The 15,492-nt window shown below is 44.6% G+C and overlaps 1 protein-coding gene across 2 annotated transcripts in view; it reads left to right on the forward strand.

Annotated features, from left to right (window-relative positions):
• The first annotated feature begins 4,252 nt into the window (after positions 1–4,252).
• Borcs5 (BLOC-1 related complex subunit 5) overlaps positions 4,253–15,492 on the forward strand; it is an 80,279-nt gene continuing 69,039 nt past the window's right edge. For both annotated transcript variants that reach the window (XM_006976540.4, XM_076568095.1), the window contains exons 1-2: positions 4,253–4,523; positions 7,625–7,768. In XM_006976540.4, coding sequence (XP_006976602.1) covers positions 4,466–4,523; positions 7,625–7,768 — 202 coding nt within the window. In that variant the 5' untranslated portion in view covers positions 4,253–4,465. The remainder of the gene's footprint in view (positions 4,524–7,624; positions 7,769–15,492) is intronic.

Raw genomic sequence — 15,492 nt, forward strand, 5'->3', positions numbered from 1 at the left:
TTCACTCAGGGCTTCATCTGCCCCTTGCACATTCACTCAGGGCTCCCTCTGATCCCCACGGCATCACAAGTGTGTCTCACTGGGTCTGGTACCTGAAGGGATTTTTGATCCTCTTCCCTAAGAGTTAGGACTCTCATCTACACAGAGGCACTTAAAAAATGTTTATTAGGAAAATATCTGTTATGTACCTCAAGGGAAAAATCAAAGAATAAGACACGGGGTCTGACCTCAAGATGCTGCATGTTCTGTGAGCAAGACAGATACATCAAAGGCTGTGGATGCACAGAGAGTGTGATAGAAGGTGTTAACTAAGGAAGCTCAGAGGACGGTCTTCCAAGAGGCATATAAGTTAGATCCAAACGGGGGAAGCTCAGCTAGCTAGATAAGGAGGAAGAGGAGGAACAAAAAACTGAGAAATAGCCGGGGGGTGGGAGGGTGGGGTGGTGGTGGCACACTCCTTTAATCCCAGCACTCAGAAGGCAGAGCCAGGAGGATCTCTGTGAGTTGGAGGCCAGCATGGTCTACAGAGGGAGATCCAGGACAGGCACCAAAACTACATGGAGAAACCCTGTCTCAAACAACAACAACAACAACAAAAAACCAAAACCAAAACAAACAAACAAACAAACAAAAAACAACCCCCCCCCAAACAAAACAAAACAAAACAAAAAACCCAAAAAAACTGAGTAATCCAGGGAGAGGAAACCGACCACTCAGGGATCAGACTATCTGGCAGGAAAGTTGCCTGTACATTAAGGAAAAAACAAATATTAGTCAGAATATACTAGTTTTCTCTCTTCTTGCTACATGGAGAATAGATTGAAAAAAGTGAGGTCAGAGGCTTCTGACTTCTAAGAAATGTTTGAACTGGGCATGGAAACAAAGGAGAAATTAGAGAGACAAGCTCTCCACGGGACTTAACAACTAGTTAGATGCACTGGTGAGGCAAGTGGATTTTTGGATGGGAGACTGGGTGGATGGACGTGCTGGGTAATACAAGGAAGAAGAGGCAGCCTGGAGGAGGCACCGGCACAAAGAAAATAAGAAAACTTTAGTCTTGGGTGTATCACACCTCTGTGTGATCAAGAATAAACCACTTCACTGGGAAAATCAAGAGAGGTGTTTCCAAGACAGGAATAGTGGAACAACCCTATAATTCCAGGACTTGAAAGGCTGAGTTAAGAGAATTCTGTGAGTTTAAGGAGAGCCTGGGCTACAGAGCAACCGTGTCTCAAACATTAACAACAAAAACCACAGAAAAGAAAAAAGGTTTTTTTTATAAGATGTGATATGACTCATATATATGAAAGTGATATATGTAACAGAAATTGCTGCTGTGATAAGAGTCACCAATCTCAAATGAAGAAAACTTACAAACACTCATTACATTTTCTTGTCAATGAATTGTAGGTTTCTTAAGGAGGAGGGCTACATCTTGCTGAATCTTTTCTTCTTACCTCTAACATGTGCCTAGCACCTGACAGGTTTCCAGTAAACGCTGAGTCAGCAAATGAGGGCACACTAAATTCCATATTACATTACACCCACCCATTTAAAGTGTATACCTCAAAGACCGGAGAGATGGCTCAGCAGTTACAGTTGTGTACTGCTCTTGAAGAAGGCCTGACTGAATTCAGTTCTCAGCACTCACATCGGGTAGCTAACAACTGGCTGTACCTCTAGTTCCCAGAGCTCTCGTGCCCTCTTCTGGTGTCCACTGGTACTTCAACCCACTTGCCCCTATTCCCGGCTCCAAATAAAGTCTAGAAGGAGGAGGAGGAAGAAGAAGATGAAGAGGAAGAGGATGAAGAAGGAGAAAAGGAGAGGAGAGAGAAGAAGAGGAAGAGGAGGGAGAAGAAGAGGAAGAGGAGGGAGAAGAAGAGGAACAGGAAGGAGAAGAAGAGGAAGGAGAAGAAGAGGAAGAGGAGAGAGAAGAGCAAGAGGAGGGAGAAGAAGAGGAAGAAGTAGTGTGAATTCTAATTGGTATTAATAATAAAAACCCAGAGCCAGATATTGGAGTAAATGCTGAAAGCAAAGAGACAAAGGAGCAAGCCACAGCCACGTCTTATCTCTAGGAATCCTCAGACTGAAAGGGGGAGCTCTTGTCTCCACCCCACCTCATCACTTCCTCTCTCTGCCCAGCCAAATCACTTCCTGTTCCTCCTCCCAAGTGCTGGGATTAAAGGTATGTGCCACCACTGCTTGGCCTCTAGCGGATAGCTCCTCACTCTGATCTCCAGGCAAACTTTACTTGTTAGAGCACAAACAAAATATCACCATGAGGAAGAGGAGGAGGAGGAGGAGGAAAGTAATACTTGTAATCCCAACATTCAGGAGGCTGAGGTAGGAGGGTCATCTGACCTGAACTTGTGTATCAAATACTTAGACCCGCTAGGGAGAGAGAGAGAGAGAGAGAGAGAGAGAGAGAGAGAGAGAGAGAGAGAGAGAGAGAGAGAGAGAGAGAGATCCTGTCTCAAAAACACACAGCACACCAAACCCCAAACAAATCAAAATAATCTCTTATCTTCTAGGAGCCTATTTTGGTCTCTAGGTAAATTTTATGTCTATCTTCATATTCCTACAAAATACTGAACTTGAAAATCTATTTGCATTGTAAAGGGGATTGAAGCAAGAGCCAGTTTTGAAACCATAGTCCCACTTCTTACCACCTGATAACTTTGGAAATTTCATATTTATTGGCCTTAGAGTTGCAAAAATTAAATGACGTGAAATTGGGAGCATGTTTGTGTTATGGCAGAGGAAAGTTAAAAACCAGTATGTCAATTTGGCCCTGCTGGGATTATATTTATACACAAAGTCATAGGACATTTTCTTGTTTTTTTTGTTTTTTGTTTTTTCTTTTTAGATAGGGTCTCATGTAGACCAGGCTGTCCTTGAACTTGGTAGGTGTACCCGAGTGGAACTTTGATCCCCTGATCCTCTTGCGTCCACCACCACAATCTCTGAGTGCTGGATTACAGGCTGTTGTACAGGACATGACCCAAAGCAGTGCCATTTTCAGGATTCCACCTGGGCCTGCTTACCAGAGATAATCACAGCTGGGCTTGCTGACTGTGACCTTTCCTCTTGGAAGGAAAGAGGGGGTGAGGGGGATCATGGAACGCTCACTCTGAGGATTGAGCCACTCAGTCCAACCAGTGGTATGCAATTCTGCCTTAATTGCAGGTGGCCTTGGGGGTGGAGGACTATCTCTGGGTGGGGCTAGAGCGCACAGGCGGAGGGTGAAGGGTGGAGGCTCTGTTTACACACTGAGGGTTGGGTGAGTGATCCCCATATTGGGTGCTGAGCTTCCAGGGAAGCCGCTTTTAAGTCATCCATGGTTCCGCCTCACCCATTGCTCTATAAATAAGCCTAATGAACTTATTGGTTCCTCAGAATGTACTTTGGTGGTAGTTGGGACTGTAGGAGGGTGTAGATGTATTTATATTTCCCCTAGGGAAGGAATTTTAGCAACACAGGCATATATCATAGAGATAGGTGCTTGTACTTTGTTGAAGCAGTTGAGGGACCCTTTCTTCCCTGCCGCCCCCCCCCCCCCCGAAGGCGTTGGGTTACTACCTGTATATTGGATTTGCTCACACAAGCAGTTTCTTTTGTATTATCTGTACATCTTCCTGGCCATTGGTAGTTCCATAGTGACCTGTCAATAACCATCAAGAGCCTCAGACAGTGCCTAGGTGCACTTCCCGTTCAAGAGATGTAAAGCAGCAGGCACTTAAAGTTTTTCTCTCATTTCTAGCTCCTTTCTTTACAGTGTCTTGGCATTTTCTGTATGGTCGCCCAGTGCTAAACCCCCTGTTTTCAAAGTTTAGAAAAGAGCTTTGCTTCTGTACTAGTGTGGATTGAAATTCGAGGTCTACAGACCACCTTTATTCTACATTGGTAAAACGGGGGAAAACACCTATTTTGGTATTTATGGAGGTGGCTCACCTCTGTAATCCCAGATTGAGTCAGGGGGATACATATAGTGTGAGGTCCTATCTCAAAAATAAAAACCCAGTCCATTTTGCAAAGTTGTTCGAAAATCATCAGGATTACAGTGTTTAACCTTGGTTCTCAAAGGTACCGTGTCTTTGGTAGAAAAGGGAGTTACCCTCTGGACACCTTTGACCTTCAGGAGTCCTGGCCCTTTAAGACCGAGCCGCCCCAACCTCCAGCGCGCGTCTCCCCGCCCCGCCCCTCGGATTTGGGGGCGGGACCTCCGAACCCGGAACTGACGGCTACGCGTCGCCGGTGCGGCCAATCGGCGTCCCGGAAGCCGCGAGTTGCGGCGTCTGAGCCAGTGAATGACAGCAGCGCCGCCCGCCGGTCACCGCCGTGGCCCCGCCGGTGCCCCGAGCCGCCTGTCAGCGCGCCCCTGGGGAAGGCGAGCGGCGCGCCTGCCGCCCGAGGGCCTCCCCGCTCTCCCCGGCCCCTACCCCGCTGTCCCTCCGCTGCCGGCGCCATGGGCAGCGAGCAGAGCGCGGAGGCCGAGAGCCGCCCCGGCGATCTGAACGCCTCAGGTCGGTGCCTCACCTCCCGCCCGGGCGCTGCTGGCGGAGCCGGCGGCCCCACCGTAGGCCGGACCACCGAGAAGGCGTGGCCTCCCCCCAGCCCCGGTCCCCTAAACCGGCACGCTCGGCTTCGCCCTGATCTTTAAAAGACGACCTCGGGAACACTCGGTTCCAGGACTCGGCACTGACGCCCGAGATTTGGCTCACTGTGGATGGATCCTACCCAGAACCTCTAAGATCAGGCTTCCTGAAAAATACGGGGTGTCGAGGTTCCCTTTTAGGAGGGACCTGTGAGCGCTGGGCGGTCGCCTTCAGTGTTTGGGTGCAAATGTTTCCAGAAACTGCTTTTTCCACTCAGGTGTCGGGGGTCTGAGGTTTTTGTTTTGTTGTTTGTTTTTAATAAGTTGGTCAGATGGCAGGCAGGGTCTTGGCGTATTTTCTGTGGTCCACATTTTTTTTTTTTTAGCTTTCTCCAAGCGTTTGAGGTAGAAATTGGAAGAGTATTGTGCTAGACCTGTAGTGAGTGCTCAATAAAGCAGTGGTAATTGAAAACCATTTGGTCTTTTTTTTTTTTTTTTCCTTTGTTACTCACTTAGTTAACCTCTGAAACTGCACTAGACTGGGTAAGCTCAGGGCCTCGTTAGTCAAGACCCCTGACCTAAAAAGAATCTTCAGAATGGCTCTCTACTTGGTAACATTTGCCACTCAGAAATGTGGAAGCTAACAGATGTAGGGGATGGTTCATGCTGAAGGGCATTCCTCAAGACCAGTCCCTCAAGACCCGCTGTCTGGGAACTTGCATCTACTAGCTTTGCTGTGTTTCCTTGGAAGACCCAGAGTGTCGTGTCTGTTGATAACGAAATCGCTGTGATGGCCACCTCTGACTTTCTTGCCTCTATGCCCCGCCAAAAGCATAGTTCAGGGGACAGAGCTTGGCGTCCTTTAACACAGTTGCTCATTCAGGAACCAACTGCATAGGCTTATTTCTGATAGAATTTGCTTTACACATGTTTATGTGTAGTATTTATAGTAGCCCCATTTTTACACACATCTTTATCCATTTTATGCATAAAATAATAGAGGTGGACTAGAATGCTTTGAAGTCCCCTTTCCTTTGGAGTCTGGGGAAAGGAGGAATCATGTAATTTATAACAGGAAAGATGTTTTGGTACTGCTTTTGTAAAAATGTTAGATGGATTACCAAGCCAGGATAAACTGTTCCTGAAAAGCAATAAAAGTGGCAGAACACCCCTCCCAGCCACCCTTCCCAGGATAAACTCCAAGCATCAGGAGAGGCTAGTTTCCAGAAGGCGGAGTACTTCCGTGGTATCCTCAGATCTGACTGATGAGCCTGAGTATACCTATTGCCTACTAGAACCTTTGAGTATAAGACACTTTAAGGATTCATTCTTGTTCCAACCAGGAAAATATTTGGGTGAGAAGTCTTGTTCTAGGGAATCCTTGGAGGATTGAACCTCTTCCCTCCCAAGGAACCTGAAATCGACATGCCCCAGAAGTTCCTTCCAATTTTCTGAATGTTGCCCCAGTAATGCTGCACTAAGGCTCACTGGAGCCTTGGGAATAGACTTATAATTTGGGTTTGAAACCAGAGGCTTTGGCCAAACTGGCTCGGTTCAGCACACTTGGCTGGCTTTGCATTCTATGTCACTAAGAAGGGTCCTTGTCCCCAAGGACCCAGAGACTTCAGTGCCTTTCCTAACTCGGTTTCTAGGGCTGTTGGCCTTGGACAAGTCCCAGAAAATTTTGTTCCTTCATTTGTAAACTATGGACATATATCAGGAGATCAGGACAATCAAAAAAAGGAGATGTTAAAAAAAATCTACATATAGGAAATATTTTAAAAATCTGCCCATGCTTTTGTGTGTAAAATAATAAAATACTTGGTTATGCAAGAATTTCACACATGTTATATGTTTCTATATGTTTGAGAGTTTTGGTTTTTTTAATGTATATATAGTAGAAAATAGAAGTCCTGGGCTAGGGCCTTAGCTTAGTGGTAGGGCACTTGCATAGTATTCGAGAAGCTCTGGTTACATTCCTTAGCACCACAAAAAAGAAAGAAAATAGAAATTCCCATAGTCTACCTATGCCAGCCCCCACTACGTAAAAATATTCATTTTTTTTCTTCCTTGGAGACAGTGTTTCATGTACTCTAGGCTGATCTATGCTCCCAACGCTGTAAATTATTTTATTATGTGTGCAGGTGTTTTGCCTGCATTCATGTCTGTGCATCACATGTATATAGTGTCTGAGGAAGCCATAAGAGGGCACAAGATCCACTAGAACTAGAGTTACAAATGGTTTCGCACCAACATGTGAGTCCTGGGACTTGAACCAGGGTCTTCTGGAAGAGCAGCCCTTAACCACTGAGCCATATCTTCAGCCCCTGTTCTTGAGTTTTTATCTTCCTGTCTCTACCTGGAGGAAGGAGATGTGAGCCACTATGTCCAGCTGAATAACATTCCCTCATAGTATTTTGTTGTTTAGTTTTATTTATTTATGTATTTATTTATTTATTTTGAGACAGGGTATTACTATGTAACTCTGGCTATCCTGGGATTCCAGGCTGGCCATAAACTCACAAGAGATCCACCTGCCTCTGCCTCCGGAGTGCTGGGATTAAAGGTGTGCATCACCACACTAGCATTTACTTTTAGGTTTTTGTTGTTGTTGTTGTTGGTTTGTTTTTTTTTTTTTTTTTTGGTTTTTTGAGATAAGGTTTCTCCGTGTAGTTTTGGTGCCTGTCCTGGATCTTACTCTATAGACCAGGCTGGCCTTGACTTCACAGAGATCCTCCTGGCTCTGCCTCCCGAGCGCTGGGAGTAAAGGTGTGCATTACCACCACCCAGCTGTTATTGTTTGTTTTTAAGCCTGAATCCACTTCAACATCTCAAAGACAAAAAGTAGCCAATACCACTCTTGGGAGAAGTAACTTATCGTTTTAAATAAGGATGGCTTTGACGAGAAGCATGTATGTTAAGATCAGAAAAATCTCTGTGTACTGTGAACTACTCTTTCTAGTGACTATGTTGGTGGGCAGTGGTGGCTTCCCATCATGCACTTCCTGATCCGTGTCACTTGATTTGCAGTGACCCCCTCTCCAGCTAAACATCGGGCCAAGATGGATGACATCGTGGTGGTAGCTCAGGGTTCTCAGGCCTCCAGGAATGTCAGCAATGATCCTGATGTCATCAAGCTGCAAGAGATTCCAACCTTCCAGCCCCTTTTAAAAGGTGAGAGGTTCTACCCTGTGTTATCTGGACTTGCCGGGAAGGTTTAGATATGGCCCTGCTACTCTTTCCCCACAAATCTGCATGCCTTACTCTTCTGTCTCTCTTAGGTCTTTCCTTAATTGGCATCTTCTCTGAAAAGTCTCCCTTGACTGCTCTGTCTGAAATTGGCGTCTCTTTCCCTGCCTTTTCTTTGTTTTCTGTAGCACTTAATCACCTCTGAAATATTGTAAAATAGAAAACATTTTTTCATTTATCTGTGTGTGTGTGTGTGTGTGTGTGTGTGACAGCTTGCATATGGAGGTCAAGGGACAACTCTGAGGAGTGTGTTCTTTCTTGTCGTCATGTGGGTCCTGGGGATCAGGTCAGGTTTAGTGTCTTTACCCACTCAGCCATCTTGCCAGCCCAGCTGGTTTACTGTCTGTATTTTTCTGTTAGAATGTGAGTTCCAGATGACAGGAACTTTCTGTTTCTTTCCACCATCGAAGTCCAGCACCCGAGATAGAACCTGCTATAAAATAAGGATCGAGTAAATTAATGAATGGATCAGTGTTACTGGAGGTGGCCCTTCCCCGTTATATTTCCATGAAAAGCTTTTCATTATTTGTGATCTAGACTGTGGTATGGTCTGACTGGTTCAGACTCATAGAAAAGTTCTGTCACCACTGATGCACTGGTAATTAATTCTGGCAACTGTTTTGCATGAGAGAAAAGTATGCTTATGAGAGGAGAGATTACCTACCTGATTAGCATATTTCAAGGTGCTTTATATGACGACCATAACTTTACTGTTTTCGTATTTCCCCATTAAGTGGAGTTTATTTTCTTTATCTTTTGTGTGGGGGTGTGAGAGTGTTGTGTGTATACGTGTTTGGAAGCCATAGGTCAACCTCCAGTGCTGGTCTCAGGAGCCATCCACCTTGTTTTTTGAAACAGAGTCTCTCACTGGGACCTGGGACTTGCCAATTAGGCTAGGCCAACTGGCATCATGGATGTGCCTGTCTACACACACCTAGGCCTGGCATTACAAGTGTGTGCTCCCACTTCCTTTTTTTTATGTGGTTTCTGGGGGTGGAACTCAAGTTCTCATGCTTGCATGAGAAGCATTTTACTGACTGAACTGTCTCCCTGTTCCTGGAAGTGATTTTCTATTAACTGGATGGTGCTTCTGCTATGTGAGTTACTCAGATTCCCTGCCTCTCCCCCCCACAAAACACCCCAAATAAAACCTAAGCAATAATGAGCATAAATAAGGGTTGTGGCTTAGTTAACCTGAATCTTTCTCCCCCCCCCCCATAACAATATCACAGCCTGAGAAATTTATAAAGAAAAGAGGTTAATTTACCTTACACTTCACAATGTTACACTTCACAATGAAGACCATGGCTCTGGCATCCTCTTGGCGTCTGCTGAGAGCCTCCCTGCTGGGTCATGACCCGGAGGAGGCTATCACTTCACAAGGCAGAGCAAGCTGCTAACTTCATCTCTTTTTCTCTCCAAATAAAGCCGTTCCTGCAGTCATAAGGCTCCACCTTCATGGCCACATCCTCTCCTGGTTACTTTCCAAAGGCCCCGCCTCCAAATCCCATTAGCCTGTGATTTGTGGGGAGTAAGTTTCAGTATGAACCTTAGATCTGACAAACAACCAGACAAGAGCAAACTGGTATAACAGACTCGAATAAAGCATCTTATGTAGCTATTTGTATTAAAATGTACCCTGGCCCCACATACATACATACATACACATACCATTCTTGTAATTCTTGCATCAATGAGTTTGTTTAAGTGATTTGTGCAAGATCAGACATCTGGCAGAAAGAGATTGCTTGAGACTTCTTCACCAACGTCAGGTCCTACATTAATTACACCATTCTGGGATGCAGCTAACAAAAACAAAGAGCACATCCAGGTGATCTATATATCGTATTCTTCCCAGCAATTCGCCTGCTTCACAAATGAGACCGTTCATGTTTTCACTCTCCCCTGCACTGGCCATGAGATGAGACTTTGATAAGCCCTCTACTCTATAAGAGAACATATTGTATTTTGTTACTTACCCATCTTCTCATTCATTTTCCCTATCTTGCGGAGTAACGTGATTCTCCAATGAAGCCAACATTAATGAAATTTCTCCCTTCACATAGACTTGCCCAATCTTGAGAAATGTAACAGCTGGATATTGATATTGTACACCCTTCCTGGATCTGCATGGAGTACTGTCCACAGTCAGTTTCCACACGCCTGCTTCCTGTTCTCTCCATTCTCTCACTCCCAAAGTCTTCCAGTCCTTCAGTAGTCTTCCGTGACTTATTCTTGACCTTTTCACCTCTGGGAAACACTAAAAGCAAACCAAAGTTTAAGATATACTTAACAGTTGTTTAATCATTTGAAATGATTCACATGAGAATAAACTGACTAGTAGGGAAAGTATCTAGGAGAAGACTTGGTGTTAAGGGAAGCTAGCATGAGTTAAGGTCATCTACCTTGAATGTGAGTGATAAATGGGATATAAGTGAGTGCCTTGCAGACTGATGCTCCTGGACTTGATTACCTTAGTAACTAGGCTGTAATCAGGGCTTTACCACCATCTAACTACATTGAGGTAGTTATAGAGGAGAGGAAGGCCGGTGAGGAGCAGGTGACTCTGAGTATGTATCTGGATTTGGCTAAGGAAGATAGAGAGGTCACTCAGTTAGAATGGATGGCAGTGTGTGGCTGTGCCCAGACCACAGGCACAGACAAAAGCGGTCTTTACAGAGGCCTGTGTTTCATTTGTGAGTCAGGAATCCCTTGGATAGTAATTGGAAAAGACAGGCAGACAGGAAAACTGAGCAGACTAACGATAAGTGTCCAATTCCCCTCAGTACTTCCCCACGAGAGCCATTTTGTTTTTTTCTTTATAGATTAAAACATTGGGATTCACCTTAAATTCCTGGTCTCTTATCACTGGTTGTGTCACCAGCCCATCTTCAGGTGGTATGGGACATGCTGACCGTAGAGTAGGACTTGTTCGCATTGTAGCAGAGCCTGTTTTGTAAATCACAGCTGTCCCAGGGAGATGGTGTGTGTGTGTGTGTGTGTGTGTGTGTGTGTGTGTGTGTGTGTGTGGGGTCTGGTGTGTGTGGGTGTGTGTGTGTATGTGTATGTGTGGTGTGTATGTGTGTGTGTATGTGGTGTGTGTGTAGTGTGTGTGTGTGTGGTATGTGTGTGTATGTGTGTGTATGTGGTGTGTGTGTGGTGTGTGTGGTCTGGTGTGTGTGTGTGGTGTGTGTGTGTATGTGTGTGTATGTGGTGTGTGTGTGGTGTGTGTGTGGTGTGTGTGTGGTGTGTGTGTGATGTATGTGTGCTGTGTGTGTGGTGTGTGTGTGTATGTGTGTGTATGTGGTGTGTGTGTGGTATGTGTGTGTGTGTGATGTGTGTGTGTGTGGTGTGGTGTGTGTGTGTGGTGTGATGTGTGTGTGTGTGGTGTGGTGTGTGGTGTGTGTGCGTTTGGTGTGTGTGTGGTGTGTGTGTGTGTGGTGTGTGTGTGTGTGTGTGTGTGTGTGTGTGGTGTGGTATGTGTGTGGTGTGTGTGTGTGTGTGTGTGTGTGTGGTGTGATGTGTGTGTGTGGTGTGGTATGTGTGTGTGTGTGTGTGTGTGGTATGTGTGTGTGTGTGTGTGTGGTATGTGTGTGTGTGTGGTGTGATGTGTGTGTGTGGTGTGGTATGTGTGTGTGTGTAGTATGTGTGTGTGGTGTGTGTGTGTATGTGGTGTGTGTGTGTGTGTGTGTGTGGTGTGTGTGTGTGTGTGTGTGGTGTGGTGTGTGTGTGTGTGTGGTGTGTGTGAGCTTGTTTGGATTTTAGGTGCCAAATTGGTTTCAGAGCCTCCTGCTTTGACATTGTTCTGCCTGGTGATTTGAAGCTCTGGCCCCTGCCTGCTGGGCTGTTGTAGGAGTTGCAGGCCACTCATCACTGTTGCCTTTATACTGCCATCCCCTTTCCTGCCTCGCTTGCTTTCAGGATGAGGCAATTTTTTAAAGTAGTAAAAAAAAAAAAAAAAGGCCACCCAGTGAAGGCTGTACCCCCCAGGTTTGATTCAGAAAGCTTTTATTCGAGTTAATGACAGTTTATTCTTTCAAAACAATATATTCAACTATTACAGAGTTCACTATTGTTCCATAATGTCATATGAGGTAATCTAATGCTGGTGGGTGATCTGCAGAGGCAGAGACTGGGCGAGTTTGGGGCTATTTGTATGTCTGAGGTAATGTTTGCATTTTAATAAGCAAGCAGATTCTTTGGTTTTAACTCTTTTGCATAAATATACAGGGTATAATTTATGCTTTACAATACAAATATCTATTCCTCTTTTTCAAATCAAAGAATTTCTATTTTTTTTTTCATAATAACCTCAGAGTTAGCAACTTATTTTCATATGTAAAACACTTACTAGGAAATGGAAGAAAACTAGAAAGTAGCAATGTGGCCATGACAGAACACAGAGGCAAATTGTTGATTTCATGTACGTTACTAAGATTCCAATGAATTAAATAAGCCCTACACATTTCTTACTTAGAATTCAACCACTCATTTTTTTTAAATGAAGCTGACTGTTTTATATCATTCTATAGGAATGAAGCATTCGCAAGAGAAATGCAATATTGTTTTTATGTCAAAGTTACAAAAATATCCTATTCACTTTGAGTGGATGAATAGATGCATATACACACACAACACTGTTTGTGACTGACCTGCCATTTTTGTTCCTGACCTTGGATATAACATAAGGGGTTGTCTTACAGCCTAAGAAAGGACCGTCCTTGTTACCACCCGGGAAGGTCCAGCTTATACAGCACAGATGCTTACGTGACACTGAGCAGCTTTGTTGGGTGTTTGGAGAGTGGGTGTTAAGAACAGAAGGCAAGTGAAGTGGATGTGGATTTATTAAAGAGCCTGGAGCTGGGTGAGGGGGTGCATGCCTGTAGTCCTAACACCAGGAGGCAGAGCTGGGTGAGGGGGTGCATGCCTGTAGTCCTAACACCAGGAGGCAGAGCTGGGTGAGGGGGTGCATGCCTGTAGTCCTAACACCAGGAGGCAGAGCTGGGTGAGGGGGTGCATGCCTGTAGTCCTAACACCAGGAGGCAGAGCTGGGTGAGGGGGTGCATGCCTGTAGTCCTAACACCAGGAGGCAGAGGCAGAAAGGTAGCTGCGGCAAGCCTGGGCGTAAAAGACAATGAAAAGGAAAACAAAAACGAAGAAACAAAGGCAGCCTTTTGTCTCTTCTTGGTGGAGCCCAATCACACAGATCGGCAGTGAAGAGTCTCAGGCCCTTGGAACACTTGGAACACAGAACTATACTCAGCTGGGGGAAGATGAGAAAGAACAAGAGGAAGTGAGGTTTCTTAGGATCAGTTTCTCCACCATTCCTCTCCCCAACCACTCCTCTGTCATTCAGAGATGGAAAGTTTCAGAATTCATCAGACAGCTGTCTCTACCAGCTGCCAGACATCACTGAATTGGAGAATGGTGTACCGAAGGACTGGCTGAGAGGATGGATCTTTTTTATTTTTCTAACTTTCTTTTTTATTAGAATGGGTCTTAATCAGAGGCACAGTCCTCTCTGAATAGCTTCAAGTCTTCTCCAAGGACAGATTGATTCTAAATACAGTTTCTTTCAACACCATGTTGGAAAAGTTGGTAGCTTATTCCTGACTACTTTGTAGATTTATTGATGTGTCTAGTAGCTTTTGGGTTAAGCTTTTCAACATGAGCTCTTCACCAAAAGACCCAGCCTAAATGAGGGAGAGGGAATACCAGGTGGAGAGCTGCTTCAGTCGACGGGGAGCTGAAGTCATCTCCGGCAGCCTCAGTGGTTTGCTCTTACTCACAAGCCCGTGGGCCTGCGCTCTTCCTTGTTTCTTTCTAGCCCATCTCAGAGACGGCTGCCTTCTATTGTAACACCCACACACATTTACTTGGCTTCTGGACTTCTTTTCCTCTGCTGTCCGGCTTAGTGTACCTCTTTTCTCTAGTTCAGATATGTACGGAAAGGCTCTTAACAATTGCTTTGTTTAGATTCCATGGTCCCTCCTAGCTACCCTGCTTTGCTCTTTTGTTCCAGACCTACTTACTAAACGGTCACTATATGCTTCTGCTTTTGCCGCTCTTGAAGTTCTTATTTGTTTTAGTGTGTGCGTGCGCACAGGGCACACACATGCTGCAGCATGTGAGTGGAAGTCAGAGGACAACTTGCAGGAGTCAGTTCTCTTCCTCACTGTGGATCAGGCTTGGGTCGGCAGGCTTGGCAGCAAGCGCCTTTACCCACTGCGCCATCCCGGCCGTCCCACCCTTGCTTGTTTCACTGATTTGCTTCTGTAGAGAATTACTCTTGTTCTCTTTTCGTGCCTGGCATTTTTCCTCAGGCCACAGCTGCCTCTTCTTTTTCATATCTAATGCAGGTTTTCATCCCACTTCATAAATTTCCTTTTGGTGCCGTCACTCTGCTCCAATCCCATGATGCTAGTTTTTTCTAGCTGTTCATGGCCATGCTGGTAGGGTTTTCTGGCTGCTTATTAACCTCTGTTCTCCTCCGCATGCATTGTTGCCTAGTGCTCTTTTGGAGAAACACGATTCTAAGGAATCTAAGTACTTTGAAATGTAGACATCAAGACGATTCTAAGTTTGTATTGTCAACTTTAATTTTTTGTCCTATTTCTCTAGCTATGAGCTGGTTATTTAGCCCTGTACTGTTGCTTTGTTTGTTTGTTTGTTTGTTTTGTTTTCAAGACAGGGTTTCTCTGTGAAGCAGTCTTGGCTGTCCTGGAACTCACTCTGTAGACCAGGCTGGCCTCGAACTCACAGAGATCCACCTGCCTCTGCCTCCCAAGTGCTGGGATTAAAGGCGTGTGCCACTGCACCCTGCCTGAGACTTTTTTTTGAAATCAGATGATAATGTACACTTGAATGTCTTCTTGAAGAGAAAGGATTCTATAAATGTTGAGTATCAGTTGGGTTAAGGCATCGTTAATAGTGTTCACACACATTGTATATCTTTTCTGATTTATTTACTGCCATCATTTACTAAAAGAGAAGTATAAAATACCCAGCTGTGGTTGCCAATTTGCTTTTTTTTTCCTGCCAGATTTTTCTTTGTGTAGTTTGGGAGTCTATTATTAGTCCCACTAATGGTTGCATAGTGACCTTTTTCATCATTATGAGGTTTCCATCTTTGCTGTTGCCCCATCATGCAGTCTGTTTTGCTCAGCTTTCTTTACTTAATTCTTATACTTGTATAGTCTCTTTCCATTCTTCCACTTTTAATCTATTTATACCTTTATGTTGAAAGTGTATATTTTATAGACAACCAACTCAATAGTAGGTTGCTGCTTTTATCTTAGGTCGGACAGTCTGCCATTTAATCATGTATACCTTGATCTGACTATTGAAATTGAAATCAACCATTTAGTTTATTTTTTATTTGTGCCTTGTGCTTTTGTTCCTTCATATGTTTTCTCTGCCCTTTTTAGATCAATTGAATATTTTAGCATTCTGTTTTAGTTTTTCCCTATTTTTGCTTGTTTATTTTTTTTAACAGCATCTTGTTCTGTAGTTGAAGTTGCCCTCACTTGAAACAGTTCTCTTGCCTCAGGCATGGACCACCATGCCAAGCTGATTTCATTTTCTTTTTAGTCTAAAAATTCTAGTGTATCTTGCAGTGTAGGTCAGCTGAAAAATGTCCTTTTTATCCA

The sequence above is a fragment of the Peromyscus maniculatus genome, chromosome 3 (assembly GCF_049852395.1).
Source record: "Peromyscus maniculatus bairdii isolate BWxNUB_F1_BW_parent chromosome 3, HU_Pman_BW_mat_3.1, whole genome shotgun sequence".
Classification (NCBI taxonomy): Eukaryota; Metazoa; Chordata; class Mammalia; order Rodentia; family Cricetidae; genus Peromyscus; species Peromyscus maniculatus.